At 36.4% G+C, this 16,138-nt stretch overlaps 3 protein-coding genes and 1 long non-coding RNA gene across 4 annotated transcripts; 2 read left to right on the top strand and 2 right to left on the bottom strand.

Annotated features, from left to right (window-relative positions):
- Positions 1-210: 210 nt before the first annotated feature.
- On the top strand, positions 211-4,773 carry LOC126688218 (mechanosensitive ion channel protein 1, mitochondrial). The gene is made up of 7 exons (XM_050382841.2): positions 211-320; positions 566-1,412; positions 1,517-1,794; positions 2,089-2,189; positions 2,604-2,711; positions 3,548-3,769; positions 4,477-4,773. The coding sequence occupies exons 2-7, from the start codon at positions 655-657 to the stop codon at positions 4,588-4,590; spliced, it is 1,581 nt and encodes a 526-aa protein (XP_050238798.1). The 5' UTR covers positions 211-320; positions 566-654; the 3' UTR covers positions 4,591-4,773.
- Positions 4,774-6,461: 1,688 nt separating this feature from the next.
- LOC126687933 (uncharacterized) lies at positions 6,462-8,598 on the top strand. Its single transcript, XM_050382485.2, has 5 exons — positions 6,462-6,710; positions 7,800-7,867; positions 7,956-8,291; positions 8,399-8,452; positions 8,560-8,598. The coding sequence occupies exons 1-5, from the start codon at positions 6,704-6,706 to the stop codon at positions 8,596-8,598; spliced, it is 504 nt and encodes a 167-aa protein (XP_050238442.1). The 5' UTR covers positions 6,462-6,703.
- LOC130015662 (uncharacterized) lies at positions 6,935-7,793 on the bottom strand. The gene is made up of 2 exons (XR_008790980.1): positions 7,262-7,793; positions 6,935-7,089 (listed from the first exon to the last, which is right to left on the bottom strand). It is a non-coding gene; the product is annotated as an uncharacterized LOC130015662 (long non-coding RNA).
- Positions 8,599-9,081: 483 nt separating the features above from the next.
- On the bottom strand, positions 9,082-15,784 carry LOC126687932 (uncharacterized). The gene is made up of 11 exons (XM_050382484.1): positions 15,635-15,784; positions 15,429-15,538; positions 15,148-15,233; positions 14,692-15,098; positions 14,336-14,492; positions 14,147-14,182; positions 13,727-14,059; positions 13,533-13,585; positions 13,145-13,238; positions 11,905-13,080; positions 9,082-11,866 (listed from the first exon to the last, which is right to left on the bottom strand). Exons 1-11 carry the CDS (start codon positions 15,782-15,784, stop codon positions 9,348-9,350), a joined length of 5,121 nt encoding a protein of 1,706 aa, XP_050238441.1. The 3' UTR covers positions 9,082-9,347.
- Positions 15,785-16,138: the final 354 nt, after the last annotated feature.

The following is a 16,138-nucleotide window of genomic DNA, read 5'->3' as shown; positions in this document are numbered from 1 at the left end:
ATTATATCAGCAAAATTAATAATAATTTTTCAACTTATTAGTAGTTCGATAATCAGAAAATTGATTAAAAAAAACTCGTTTAATACATTTTTAAAAGGTAGAATATCTATACGAAAGAAATAAAAGTCCAGACACTAAAATAAAAAAATTGCAAAAGTTGAGACACCACTAGTGTAAGTTATTCTAATGTAATTATGTAACCGAACGAGGCAAATCGATGGCATTTCATATCATTTTCCAGGACCTGAAATAAGATTCTTCATAAAGTCAAAACCCAAAACCAGAACATGTCCTCTAAAAATCACTCATCACATACTCAGGTAAGCAAAATTTCTTTTGTTATTATTGTTTGCTTCAGAATACAATATAAAATGAATATTTATTATTTTAATCATTGACTTGTTAGAAATCAATTTTGTTTTGTTTTCCCTGCAATTTTTCTGTTCATTCAAACATAAATCTAGGGTTTATGGTTACTGCTTATAATTATTCATTGCATTGTGTAAATTTTTCTTGAGCTATCTTCGAGTTTCTTGCTGAAATGTTGCGTTTGCTTTTGCTGCAGATTGAGAAAGATGATGATGCTATATCTGCAGCTGTGATTTAGATTAATGCGTTATTTGTTTTCTTGATTTTCATTAGTTGCTGTTTTTAATGGCTCGAGTTAGGTTTTCAATGCTAAAATCACTCACTAGTTCCATTAATTCCGCTTCAAAGATGGAGTCGTTGAGCTTGTACTATAAGCCTACTAAATTTGCTAATCAAAGTTTTGTAAGACCAACCTATGCTTTGCTTAATCAAGATTACTGCAAAAATAAACTTAGATCAGCTGAAATTTCAGTTGTTAGTCAATTTTGTAAAGCTAATTCCGCATGTCCAACCTTATCACGGACTTTATCCTTTAGAAGCGCTGTGCCTTTTAGTTCAGTGAGTTCCATGTTGAGTTATCGATCGTTTTCATGGTCTTCTGGTGGAGAAGTTGATAAATCTGGCGATGTTTCAGCTTCAATTAGGAGTAACATAGACGCTGGAAACAGTGTTGGTGATGGGATTGACTGGATTCATAAGGCTAAAGAAACGGGGCAAAGTGCAGTTGATGCAATAACTTCTTTCGGAGAAAAGACTAAAGAAATCTCCGATGAACTGATCCCTTATGGCCAGCAGTTTCTTGATTCACAACCTTATCTTAAAAATGTAATTGTTCCTGTTAGCTGTACTTGTTTTGGTTCTATATTGGCATGGGTAGTAATGCCTAGGATATTGAGGAAGTTCCACAAATACTTTATGCAATCTCCTGCTGTTTTACCGTCTGGAAGTATATCGGAGGAGCCAGTTCCATATGAGAGAAGCTTTTGGGGTGCTTTAGAGGCTCCTGTGCGATACTTGGTCACCTTTATGGCATTTTTAGAAATGTTAGTTGTTCCGCTTATATATATATATATATATATTGTATTTGGATTTGCTGGTTTCTATTTCAAATTGTTTAGTGCTGATGCATGATGTCTTTGATGTGCAGTGGCAAGCTGGTAGCGCCAACTACTATACCATCACAGTATATAGCTCAAGGATGGAGAGGTGCAGTTGTTCTTTCTTTTATATGGTTCTTATATCGATGGAAAACGAATGTGTTTGGTCGTGCATTGGGTGCACAGAGTTTATCATTGGTTGAGAAAGAAAGGTTGTTAACTCTTGACAAAGTTTCATCTGTTAGCTTATTTGTTATCGGGCTACTGACTTTTGCTGAGGCATGTGGAGTGGCTGTCCAATCTATCTTAACTGTTGGTGGCATAGGAGGTGAGTGTTACCATCAATTGCTTGTGCTATTTAATAGTTGTATATTTATGGTCAGAGAAGTCTCTGTTAGGAAAAAACTTGTGATCTCTCATGTCCTTGAACATTTGTGATTTATTTTTAATTACAATTTTAATGCTATTGTTTGCAACTTTTTGTTTAAAATTCCAAAGTCTGTCAATCCATGTTTTCTTTTCTTTCTCATGGTTAACTATATGTCTATAACCTAATTGGAAATTATTTTTGGTTGTATTAAGTATTAACATACAAGTGCCTTTTCATTATAATCCTATGCAGGAGTGGCCACTGCTTTTGCTTCCAAAGACATCCTTGGAAATGTGCTTAGTGGGTTCTCTATGCAATTTTCAAAACCCTTTTCACTTGGAGACACAATAAAAGTGGGTTGAATTTGCCAATTGGTTGATCCAATTTCATGTCTTTTCATGGATAATATTTGTTCACAAGTAAAATTTGCGCCATCCTTGCTAAGAAAATAGGGGATGCTTTTTATTCACTCTCTTTGCCAACTATCTGTAATGGCATTTGTTTAAACTTTTTAATGCTTTATTTTTTTTCTTATTTTCCTTTTACTTTCTGCATGCTACGACCTTTTAAATCTTCAACCACATCAGGAGTAAACAATTATTTTTTAAAATTTATAGTACGTATTTACCAAGGGATCTTCATGGTTATTTTTTTATCAAGCAAGGTGGTTAACCCTAACGCTCAAATCTCAAGAGCTGCTACTTTGTGCTCCATTCTTTATTGTTTCTGTTTCTGTTGTAGTTCATTGGAATCTTCTTATTTTGTAGGCTGGATCTATAGAAGGCCAAGTAGTTGAAATGGGACTGACTACTACAATGTTACTGAATGCTGAGAAATTTCCTGTCATAGTTCCAAATTCATTATTTTCCAGTCAGGTCGGCCCTTTTTCCCCTACTTATCCTGTACATAATAAGTATACCATGGTTTATCTGTTCTAATTCATGATCCTACTTCTCATGGTGGTAATGCTTTTAGAAATCCATTAGTGCTTCAACATTAATATTTAATACTAATGTGAGAGCAACTGATGTTATTTTCTAGTCTGTTTCATAGCTGCATGAGTCTTGCTGAAAATAATTCTTTGTTTAGCTTTTTATCCCACTTACTTTTGAAAAAGCAATGGCATTGACTCTGGTAATTTTTAAAGCAAGCTAGCATCTCCACTCTAGTGCTAAAAATACCTCACAATGCTATAATTTAGCATTTAGTATAAAAAAACACATCTCCATTGCACTTCTATTTCATGTGCTAAATTTAGCATATGTAAACTTTGTGCCAAATTTGTTAGAAAATTTAGCATATGCCAAACTTTATTATATCTAAATTATTTACAGATTTGCCATCAATTATGATAATCACTTACAAAATTACAAATTTAGCATTTAGTTTAGCATTTTGCAATGGAGTGAATTTCAATAATATGTGCTATATATAGTATTTTATCTTATTTTATGCTAAAAATAGCATAAAAAATACAACATGCAATGGAGATGCAACATTTTTGGCCAAAACATCTACAAGAGGGTTCTTTTTCCAAAGAAACTGCAACAATATGAACAGTTGTGCACACATGTAGAATAAGGATCCGTTGTCTGTTTATCTCTCATCTGTAATCATGCACATCAACTAATTATAATAATGTCAATAAGCTAAAATTTCAGGTAGTTTTATTCGGAAGAGTTTCTAATTCACATGCTTTGTTATTGTGTAGGTAATAGTGAATAAATCCCGTGCCCAATGGCGTGCTATGATCACTACAATTCCTGTGAGTTTTGAAGACCTGGATAAGATGCCTCAGATAACAACTGACATTAAAAGCATGCTAAAGTTGAACCCAAAAGTTTTCTTGGGAAAGGAGGCCCCATATTGCTATTTGTCTAGAATAGAAAGCTCTTCTGCAGAATTGACGATTGGATGCAATCTCAGATTCATGGTGAGTGCTACATCTCCCCCTTCTCCATTTTACAGTACTTTAGTTTTGGCAGGGGTAAGAATGCACCTCATAATTTGCCGTTATATCAGTGATGCTCCCTTAATTATGATAAACGTCCAAGCCCTACGCATGTCAGTCTGTAATAATCGATCTAGCCTATCATTCTTTGGAAAACTATATGCTGCATTTGGTAAAACAGTTAAGGAAATCAACTGAGAAAGGAAAAGATAAGGAGAGCGCCTCTTTCAATTTTTCCTGTGCTGTTTGTATACTTGTACAATTTCAATAGTCACAATATTCTTAGATAATCCAAAATCATTTGCAGCTTAAAAAACTTCTGCAGTTCCGTCGAGTTAAAGAGAGTAAACTCTGTATGTTCAGAATAGGTCGGCCCCTACAAATTTAATGAATTGATTATATTCAAAATTCATGTATGTGTGCGTCTTTGTGTCTTTATATATGCATATGTATTTTGCTTTCTGAGAGCTGAATGCATTTTCTATACATGTCATAGTAATTCTATACCTAGGCATTGATATGTTTTTCGATTCCTCAAATCTATTCCATATACTCAATAAATGCTATCCTTTCCTCAAAGTCTTCTATGTATGCTCGATGCTGGATTTTTCTGTCTTTTTTATACAATTCCACCGAGTCGGCCGGTGCTGTCATTTTTCTTATTCCTGCTATAATACACATGAATACAGAGCAAAGATGAACTGTACTCCACAGAACAAGACATTCTTTTGCAGTCGGTCCGGATTCTGAAGGAACACGGTGCTTCACTGGGTAGTACCTGGCAGGATTACACCACTAGGTGACGTTGCAGATGAATGAGATTCATTATGCTGAAGGTTTTATCCATGTTTCCCTGTATCTGATACTCTGCCATAGTCGCATCATAGTTTCTTTTCGACTAGAAATGACAAATCACTAGCTTTAGGCCTGCGCGTTGCACGGTTTTTATTTAAATAATATTATTAGATATTATTGAATTTTTTGAACTTTCTCTTAATGAAAAATAATCTAATGTATGTATGCAGCATAAGAATTTTAATACAAAAATTGATATCTTAATATTTTATAAATAACAATATTTATTTTTATGATTTTATTCGGTTTATTACTTTATTTTTAATTATACTATACTATTAACATTTTCATATCACAATAAATACACCGGAATACTATTTTTTTATTAATTTTTATCATTTATCTTTATTTTTCAATTTTTTTCATTAAATAATAAGTTTCTCATCTTTTTTCAATATTGATTTCCAATTTGTTCAAAATAAATATAACAATTGTCAATTGTCATTACCCCTGTCTAGCTATGGTGAAACAATGAGCTCTAGTCTCTAGACAATCATAAATGAAAATTCATAAATTAACGTTGATATTTAATCTACAAACAAATAAAATAAAATAACGAAATAAAAACTTTTAAAATGTAACAAGGTAAATATATATTTGCACGATTGGCTGCTTATCAACATAAGTTCTTTGAAACCTGCATTTACATATGAATGTAAGAATTAATCGCTAAAATATAACATTAAAAACACATATTTAATAAAAAAAGTATCCAAAATTTCTTAAAAACAATTTATATACAAAATTTCTTAAAAACAATGTAAAAAAAAATCTTTTGGTTGGACCGGTTGAACCAGATTGAACCGGTAAAAAACCAGATGTTGAACCGGATCGGACCAGATTGAACCGGTAAAAAACCGGTGAACCAGAATTTTTTTATAATTTTCTTGGTGTATATTTGAGATTATTGAATGTAATTTTTCAATTATATATGTATTAAGATTCTATATTTAAAATTATTACGGGTATTTTTTTTTACATTTATTGTCGTTTATATTTAATATTATTTAAATATAAAAGTTAAAAGTTAAATCAATTATATATTAATAATCTAATATATATGATCATACAAAAATGACAAAACATAAAATTTATTAGTTGCGTATGATTCTTATATCCATTTTTGCAGCTTCCAAAATTTATCCGTGAACATATTGGATCTTATTTATTTAAAATTATACTCTTAATTTATCTAATTTTATTTTAGGTGTAATATACATAGTTACTTAATATAGTGATTAGAATATGGTCCGTTAATTTATTATTTATAAAAATAAATATAAAGATTATAGGATTAGGAAAAAACATTATTCATAACGTGATTTAAAGATTATAGGATTAGGAAAAAGCATTATAGGATTAAGATATAAATATTTATAATTTATTATTTATATTTGAAATTGTCGAATGTAATTTTTTAATTTTTATACTTATATGTTATTCATAACGTGATTTTCTAATTTGTATGTTATTCATAAATTACAATATTGTGTATTTGATTATAGGATTAGGAAAAAACATTCAAGTTGTTGATTATAATTAGCAAAGCTTTACATAGTTAAGGTTAAGAAGATATGTAGAGAATTTTTTATCTCTATGTAATTGTTAGTGGTTAATTGGATTAAGGAAAATTTTAATAGTTAAATTCTATAAATTATAAAGAGGGTATTTTTATCCATAAATGAAATGTACACTTTTGACATAAATTTAAAAGTTAAATTGATTTTTCTTATTAATTTAAATAAAAAGAATTATAAATGATATCATTTGATTTGCAAATAAATAAAAATGAAAAGAATTTTCTTTTATTAATTTTAAAAGATACTATTGTTATAATTTATGGAGAAAAAGAATTAAAAAGTGAAGGGAAATCTACTTTACTAATCTCTCTTAACAAACCAATCCACACCGTTGATTAAACCTCTATCCAACAAATCATTAAAAGAAAAACCTAAAAACTAAACAAAGGGTTTCATTATTTCCTTTCTTCTCCACAGTGAGGGTTTCATCAATTCCTTTTTCTCCAGAGGGTTTCATCAATTCCTTTTTCTCCAATCCAGCATGGCTAGGGGTGAGCACGGTTCGGTTCGGTTCGGTCTGGAGTGCAAACTCCCAAAACCGAACCAAACCACCCCTATAAAAATCAAAACCAAACTTCTGCTTTCGGTCTACGGTTTTTTCGGTTCGGTAAACCGAAAATGTCGGTTTTCCCGGTTCGGTTCGGGTTTTACACCGATTTAGAAAAACATAAAATCCAATTAAACAACTGAATCAAAATCAAATAAAAAAATATATCTAAATCATAAATCGTATTAATATATATAAAAATGGCTACATTAATTAATTCTAAATATTTATTTACATTCATCTTTTCTTTACAAACTAAAAGAACTAAAATTAACTTTGCTCAATTCCAATTTTCTTCAAGGATCATAGAGATTTAGCTCCTGCAAAACAGAAAAACAAGGGTTTTAATTAATTAAAATTAGTAATTAAAATAGAAAATAACAAATATTTAGTAAAAGCCAAAAAACAAATTATCAACAATAAACAAGAAAAACCAATATAAGATAGATCTATAAGAGATAATCAAAATTGACAAAAAGTTAGGTTTGTTACCTTATAAATTTCATGTTTTTCTTCAACAAAATCACTATAGATTCCATGTTTTACATCTTGCGGATAAATATTAAAAATCGATTGGAGATAGAAAAAAAATATAAGACTGAAAACAAATAAGACCCATGATGGAGCAACAATTTTAATGGAAGATTCGATTTTATGCTTTGATTTAGAGGGTTGATAAAGAAAATAGGGGAGATGTAGAAAGAAAATAAGAAAAAAGAGAAGAATTTGGTGAGGGTATAAGGAGTGAGGGTGGCGGCAGTATTGAGACATTAGGGTTTAGTATTATAGAGTGTATATATAGTGTTATGTCTAAATGACCAAAACAACCTTCATTAATAATTTCGGTTTTTTCGGTTCAGTTTGGTGCCCGAACCTTAAAACCAAACCGAAACCGAAAACCGTAATTTTTAAAGATTCAAAACCAAACCACTCCATATTAATTAAAAATATTTCGGTTCGGTTCGGTTCGGTGCGGTTTGACTCGGTTTTTCGGTTCGACTCGGTTTTTGCTCACCCCTAAGCATGGCTACTACCTGCAAGCTTTGTTCCGAGAAGGTACCAAGAAACCTAAGAGGTGAACATGCGGCTATTTGTGAGGTAAATTTAAATGCATTTTTGGGAGAAAAACAGAATTCAATTACACCAAGTGTTTGATGAAATTCCTGACCTAATCTTTTTTCTCCAGAGCACCAAGATGGCCTACGACATATCCGTTACAGCAATGAAGAAGGCCAATAGAGCTAAGGGCCCCAATAAGGCAGCAAAAGCTTCATTGGCTCACAGCCAGATGAACGAGGCATTTAAGGCTATGTCACCTGCCCTGCGCGCTGCTTGCATCCAGGATGCCCAGCGCGGGAATGCCGCCGCCAAAGCTGCTGCCGCCCCTGCCCGTGCCGCTGCTGCCGCCCCTGCCCGTGCCGCTGCTGCCGCCCCTGCCCGTGCCGCTGCTGCCGCCCCTGCCCGTGCCGCCGCCCCTGCCCGTGCCGCCGCCCCTGCCCCTGCCGCCCCTGCCAATCCCGAGGCTGCTGCCGCTGCACCAGCCCGCCACTGAGGTTCCTACAGAGGCAAAGTTTCTTTAGCTTTTCATGAATTCAGTTGTTTTACTTTACTGCCAAGTACAATGATTAGGTAAAATACTATCCAAATGAAGCACAGCTACATGTGACACCTCCCAAAAACATGGTTTTTCATGAATGTCAATTCAGTTGTTGTTTTTCATGAATGTCAATTCCGTAGTTGTTTTTCATGAATGTCAATTCAGTTGTTGTTTCTCATGAATGTCATTTCAGTTGTTGTTTTTCATGAATGTCATTTCAGTTGCATATTAGTATGATCGATGCAGTCCACTTAAGCTACCAAGTTACATGAAACATCTTTGTGAAAATTGCTCGACAAATTTGGTAAAAAAACAATGTTTGTCATTCTGCATTAAAAGCATTACTACTACTCCCATCTAAGTTCCTAATTCCTGTTATTAATTACCTATAGCTTTGATAGAACAGAGCTTGCTAATGTTAGTAAAGAAAACTTGGACCCTATCTCGGTAAGACTCAATCTCAATGAGATCAACAGAAACTTAGCAGAATTGATATGCAAACTAAAAGCAATTCCTAAACGTTGAAACTAAAATATCATGAACAAAACCAAAGTAAAACTGAAACAAGTCTTAATTTGTACCTTGCTCATCTCGAGATAAACAGCAACACGATTAGTCAAGTAAGACATATTGGCGCAGCGTATCAACAGTAACTCAGTTCAAATCTAAAGATCTAGATTAAATCTTTAGAGACCTGACTTCTTGGATCGAAGAATTGAATCAAATTCGACACAAGGCTCTCGTATTGATGACAGAATCGAATCAATGCAAGGCTTTAGAGAAAAACTCTAGTTTATTATCTTTTAAAAACAAACTGACAACTAAAAGCTAACCTATAATGCCTTATATAGGACTTAAGAGGAGGTTTGATAATATCCTAACTCCTTTAACAATAGGAAATCTAATAATAGGAAATTATAATTGGAAAAGGAAAACTAATAAAAACTGAAATATGAAAATAGTTGCTTGGCGGTGAAGGTACTATGATGCTGCATCAGGTCCCTCCGGGTCAGAAGGATTCGACCGCGAATCTGGAACCGGGTCTGGTGGAACAAAACGCGAAAGGTACCGTACATTGAAGACATCCGATGTGTTGATTGTCGCTGGAAGTTGAAGACGATACGCATTATCATTTATTCTCTCCAAGACCGTAAGAGGACCAATCTTCTTTGCCTTAAGTTTGTTGTAAGCATGCGCAGGCATTCTATCTTTGGTAAGAAATGCCCAAACTTGATCACCAATTTCGAAGATCACGCGACGACGGCGAGAATCAGAAGCAGCTTTATACTTTGACGAGGAGGACTCGAGATTGGCAATAACTTGTGCATGAATGCTGTGGACGTTATCAATGAAATCATCAGCAACACCATGGAGACGAGTACGATCCGGCAGAGTAGTAAGATCAAGAGGCCCACGGGGCAGGAGACCATAAACGACCTGAAACGGACTGAATCCCGAACTTCTGTTGAGGGCATGATTATGAGCAAATTCCGCTTGCGGTAGTTTAGAATCCCAAGTCTTGATGGAATCACCTACGAGACAACGAAGTAAATTTCCCAATGATCTATTAGTCACCTCGGTTTGACCGTCCGTTTGAGGATGATATGCCGAACTCATATCGAGACTAGTACCCAACATCTTCCAAAGGGAACGCCAGAAGTGACCCAAGAATCTAGAATCACGATCTGAAACTATAGAAGTTGGTAGCCCATGGAGTCTATAAACTTCGCGAAAGAAGAGTGTTGCGACCTGGAGGGCATCGGTCGTTCGTTTACATGGGACGAAGTGCACCATTTTAGAGAAACGGTCGACAATGACGAAGATAGAATCGAAACCTTTCTGCGTACGAGGAAGTCCCATAACGAAATCCATACTAATGTCGGACCAAGGTTGAGTTGGAATAGGGAGGGGAAGGTAAAGGCCGGCATTGGTGGCATGGCCCTTCGATGTCTGGCAAGTCGTGCATCGTTCCACAAAGCGCTCAACGTCGCGTCGTAAAGACGGCCAGAAATACGACTGGGAGATCAAATGCAAAGTCCTATCGCGACCAATATGACCTTCATTATGTGTTTCCGCAATGAGTTGAAGCCGCAAGCTACAATCTGGTATGCAAAGACGGTCACCACGAAAAAGGAATCCGTCATGAATTGTGAAATCTTGCGAACAACCAGCCTGGATGTCAAGGAGAACCCGACCAAAGAAGTCATCGGACTCATACATATCGGCAAAAGCGGCAAAGCCAGGGACGGAGACGTGAAGAACAGCCAGTACTGAATGTCGTCGGCTTAAGGCATCCGCCACACGATTGGAGATTCCTGATGTGTGCTTTATGACAAACGTGAATTGTTGAAGGTATGCTACCCAAGATGCATGACGAGCTGAGACTTTGTCTTGACTACTCAGATGCTTCAACGCATCGTGATCGGTAAAGAGAACAAATTCTTTGTGAAAAAGATAATGTCTCCAATGTTTGATAGCCTGAACAACGGCATAAAACTCGACATCGTACGTACTATAACGCATACGAGCTCCAGCTAGTTTCTCGCTGAAAAAGGCAATAGGACGATTGCGTTGGCTTAAGACGGCACCAATTCCAATCTTAGAAGCATCACAATGGAGCTCAAACACTTGAGTAAAATCTGGGAGAGCGAGGATGGGGGCCGAGATTAATTTAGTTTTGATTAGCTCGAACGCTTTAGATGCTTCAGGGGTCCAAGTAAATAAGCCATCACGCCGAATGCAATCAGTTAACGGTGCCATCAAACTACTAAATTGTGGTACGAACCGGCGATAAAACGAGGCAAGCCCATGGAAGCTTCTTGTGGCCGATAATGTAGTGGGAACAGGCCAAGTCTTTATGGCTTCCACCTTACCCGGGTCAACAGCGAGTCCATTGGCAGAGACGATGTAGCCAAGAAAGTGAACCTGCGGGGAACCAAACTCGCATTTTTTTAACGTGGCGAAAAGCTGCTCGCGACGGAGAACGAGAAGTACTTCCTTCAGATGGGTAAGATGATCCGATAATGACATACTGAAGATGAGAATATCATCAAAATAAACCACTACGAATTTACCAATAAAAGGTCGAAGCAATTGATTCATAACCCTCATAAAGGTGCTTGGGGCGTTAGATAAGCCGAAGGGCATTACAAGCCACTCGAAAAGTCCTTCCCGTGTTTTAAAAGCTGTCTTCCATTCGTCTCCCGGACGAATTCGTATCTGATGATAACCACTGCGAAGATCCAATTTAGAGAAAATTTTGGCAGCACCAATTTGGTCTAAGAGATCGTCTAAGCGTGGTATTGGAAATCTATAGCGCACTGTAATTTTATTTATAGCGCGGCTATCGACACACATTCTCCAAGAACCGTCTTTCTTTGGTATGAGCAACGCGGGGACGGCACATGGACTAAGGCTCTCTCGTAAGTAGCCTTTGATTACGAGTTCCTCAACTTGGCGTCGTAGCTCCTCGTGTTCGCTAGGACTCATGCGGTAATGTGCTCTTCAGGAGCGAGACACACTCGTCGCATCATTAAACATGGTCCAGTGTCGGCGATAAGATCCATGTTCTCTTCAGGAGCTTCTGGTGGTTCCTCATCGTATATTACTTCCACATCTGTGCCGGTCGAATCAATAAGAAGGCCTCTGCGGTTTCGTTGTGGACAGTTAGACTGTCGGTGGCCAATTTCGCCACACGCAAAGCATCGAAGCGACGATGGCCGTTGTGCTGTTTTGTCCGGGAATGGTACGATAGCAGTCGCGGCGTGTTGTGGAGTTGTATCATCCGTAGGAAGAGGGTTCTGTTGTTGCGGACCAATACGTGATGAGCGTGCCGCAGTCCACGAAAAAGTGGTTCTGGTTTGCGACTCAATGGTGAGGGCTTGTTGGTGAGCCTCTGACACTGTTAATGGATGGAACAAGTTGAGGGTGTGTTGGATTTGTTGTCGAAGACCTGCTGTAAATCGGGCAACCAGTTGTAGCTCGGAGTCTTGTATATCAACACGATTGAGAAGGAGAAAAAATTCCGTTGAGTAGTCGGCTACGGAACGCGTTCCTTGACGTATATTGTGAAGGCGTTGGAACATAATCTGTTCGTAGTTGTAAGGCAGGAATGTCTTCTTAAGTTTCGACCTAAGCTTTTCCCATGATAAGACTTTAGGTTTCCCAAGACGAACTCGATTTGTCTTTAACTGTGTCCACCATGCGGCTGCTCTTCCACGAAAACGCATTGTTAGGACAGGGACACAACGCTCCATTGGGGCTCTCTTGAACTCAAGAATCTCTTCGACGGTGACGATCCAGTCGAGTAATTCTTCAGCCGATGTATTGCCATGGAACTCAGGGATTTCTGTTTTAAATCCTCTTTCCCACTGAAAACCATCATCAACTGTTGGACCATCATTATGTGTAATTGCTCGGTTATGACGGAGAGGGGCGAAGGGGTTAGCGTCGGCGTCAAGTGGATCTTCGTCGTCGCCGTTATCATCTGTATTATCGTGTGCTTGTTCAACGTGAACTTGGGCGGGTGGTGGAGGTCGTTGAACATTAAGGGCTTGGAGGGCGGTGGTGACTGCAGCCATCTGAGCTTGAAGCTCCATAATGGCGTCGCGGTTGATTTCTGCTTCGGTTCGAACAGGGGCTCGTCGAGTTCTTGCCATGATGAACGGGGAAAAAAAGAAAAAATTTGGGAGCGTAGCAAGGCTCTGATACCAACCTGGCGCAGCGTATCAACAGTAACTCAGTTCAAATCTAAAGATCTAGATTAAATCTTTAGAGACCTGACTTCTTGGATCGAAGAATTGAATCAAATTCGACACAAGGCTCTCGTATTGATGACAGAATCGAATCAATGCAAGGCTTTAGAGAAAAACTCTAGTTTATTATCTTTTAAAAACAAACTGACAACTAAAAGCTAACCTATAATGCCTTATATAGGACTTAAGAGGAGGTTTGATAATATCCTAACTCCTTTAACAATAGGAAATCTAATAATAGGAAATTATAATTGGAAAAGGAAAACTAATAAAAACTGAAATATGAAAATAGTTGCTTGGCGGTGAAGGTACTATGATGCTGCATCACATATCCTCCTCATCAAGCTCTATTGCTTTAGAATAATGAGCAATAGCAGTTTCAAAATCATTTTTTTCAGCAGGTCAGCATAACAAAGATAATGCGCCTGCAATCAGTAGAGTCGTGCATTAATACAATCAGAAACCCTAAAAGTAAATAAACACATGCATATTGATAAAAGCAAGTCGTATAACGAAGATATCAATGAACCAGATGCTTTTACTCACCAGAAAATTACATTTTGTATAGTGTCATCAAGCTTCACACATGCAGACAGATGCTCTTACCCTTTTCCTCTTTGGCCCATTTGCTTTGTGTCCATTCAATTGATGTGAACATGCTTCGCAAGGCTTGCTTCTGATTATGTACACTTTGCAATGTCAGAAAACATGTGGCAAAATGAGTAACTCCATGCCTTGCAAGCTCTTTATTGTTAGTGCAATTCCTCATCATATTCAAGACACCACCATGGTTGTATATGAAACCAACTAGATTGATAGCTTTTCTAAGTGTTTTTTTAATCTTGTCAATCTTGCCAATGTCTTCTAACATCAAATCTAGGCAATGGGCTGCACATGGAGTCCAAAACAGATTGGATCTCTTCTCCATCAAAAATTTTGCTAAAAAGCAAACAATTATAAAATGTAAGTCATCAAATATAAAATTAAATATAGTCATATCAAATAGAATTTTGAAACATAACTTACCAGCTGAAACGTAATTACTTCCATTGTCGGTGACAACTTGCACAATATAAAATTAAATATAGTCTTTCTTGATTCTTGCTTTTGCAGTATTATATTCTAGCAATTCCTTTTTCACTTCCGGAGGACATTTAGGACACTTTGTAGAGTTTCTGTGGTTCCCAATCAAGTGTTGTTTGCCTCTAGAAATACCTCCAGTTGTTATCTTGCCACAAAATTTACATGTAACCTTATTACTATTGTTTTTGTCTGCCAAAAAACAATATTTCCAGCCCGGGTCTTTCTTTTTTGATAAGTTTTCTTCTTGATTATCTCCCATTATTCTGTTTGTTTGACAAGATAAAACATTCTGAGATCAGAATTTAGAACTAACAAAAGAATAGCAAGAATAGTAATACAGAGTATGTATAGTATTATAATACTACAGTAGCAACAAACATATAAAGATTAAAGAGTAATAAGTTTGCATGTAAACAAAGTAACAAACATATACAAAGTAGTATTGCTAGTATATTTAGAGAAGATAAAGAGAGAAAAATGACACTGACCTGTATTAAAGTAGCCAAGCGGATAGTAATAAATTTTTCATTTGGGTAATAAAACTCCAAGATGTGATGAATAGTTGAAACTATTCTCACCTCTACAGATTCCCCTAAGGCAGCTCGAGCTTGTCCTCTTCTCTTCCATGCCTCACCAACTAATGGTTTTGATTGAATAGCCTGAGACATGAAATTATCAGAAGCCACTAAAAGATAAACAGAAATCTGTTCAGATATCTTAAAAATTAAAGATCCAATAGTGTAAGGAGTTACGGCAGTTGTGATGGAAGTGACATGAAACCCTTCTTTCCACTTCTTGTTTATCCATTTATAAGGAAAAGATGCACTCACTTTGTAGAATTGCCGAGTGTTAGGAGATCCTGCATACTTAAAAATACTATCCTTTGAAAAAATATCTAATTCACATGACCACACGAGAACTACTAAATGACAAAGAATCAATACTGGTGAGATGTAACTCAAAAACTACCTCCATTTTCAAATCATGCATCCTAGATATTATGGAGAGATAGAATATGCAAGCTCTCTGACTAGTTATACAAACAGGTACTAGCCTTTGGACATGACAACTAAAAAGCTTCCATTGCTCGCATCAGCAATTGAACTGATATAGAAATGCAACCCTGATATTTAAAGTTAATAAATTGATAAAACATGATGCAGCAGCAGAAGATATAAGAAATGTTGCATCGGAGTGCAATTTCACAGCAAAGAATATCAATTACCTGTCCGCAAAACCAGACTGCAAATTCAACTTGAAGCTAATTCTATCTGGTAAAACACAAAAGGAACACAATCTTAGAGGAAAAGTATCACATATGAACTCTCTAACAAGCTATGTCGAGTAGTTCCAACTAATGCAACATTAACAAGGAACACAATCTTAATTAGGACACACCTTGGTTGTTAATAATTATCTAAAATTTGAAACCAATTTATTCTTATTAGCAGTCGGGCTCCAAATGTATAGTAACAAATCAATTCCTGAAACGCTGTCTGCACAGTCATCCATGCTTCTTTGGGCAGTTGCACCGTGATTACTTTTGAGGAGCCCTGAATTGCTGTCTGCACAGTCATCCATGCTTCTTTGGCTGTCTCCGCTGCTGCGATTTTTGAAAAAAACTGCTTGCTGAAGAAAGAATTCTTTGGTGTCTCTTTTTATTCTCTTTCAGCCTCGTCACTTCTCTGGATCAGCATAGCCATTCTCCACCAAAAAAATTTTTTTGGTCAATCACCAAAAGAAGCAAAATTTATTGCTAAAAAGAGGCCAGGGATACACCATCCAGAGAATGGAAAACAGAAAGAGAACCAAGCTTGCTAGGCTGGACAGCAAGCCAAAAAAGCTCAACCTCTAGAGGCCGGGGAACTAACACACCACAGAGCAGCAAAGGAAAAACTAAGAGGCTCTATTCTTTACATCAAACTCAATCTTAGA

This window comes from Mercurialis annua, linkage group LG6, assembly GCF_937616625.2.
Source record: "Mercurialis annua linkage group LG6, ddMerAnnu1.2, whole genome shotgun sequence".
Lineage (NCBI taxonomy): Eukaryota > Viridiplantae > Streptophyta > Magnoliopsida > Malpighiales > Euphorbiaceae > Mercurialis > Mercurialis annua.
This window is presented reverse-complemented; position numbering and strand designations above follow the sequence as displayed.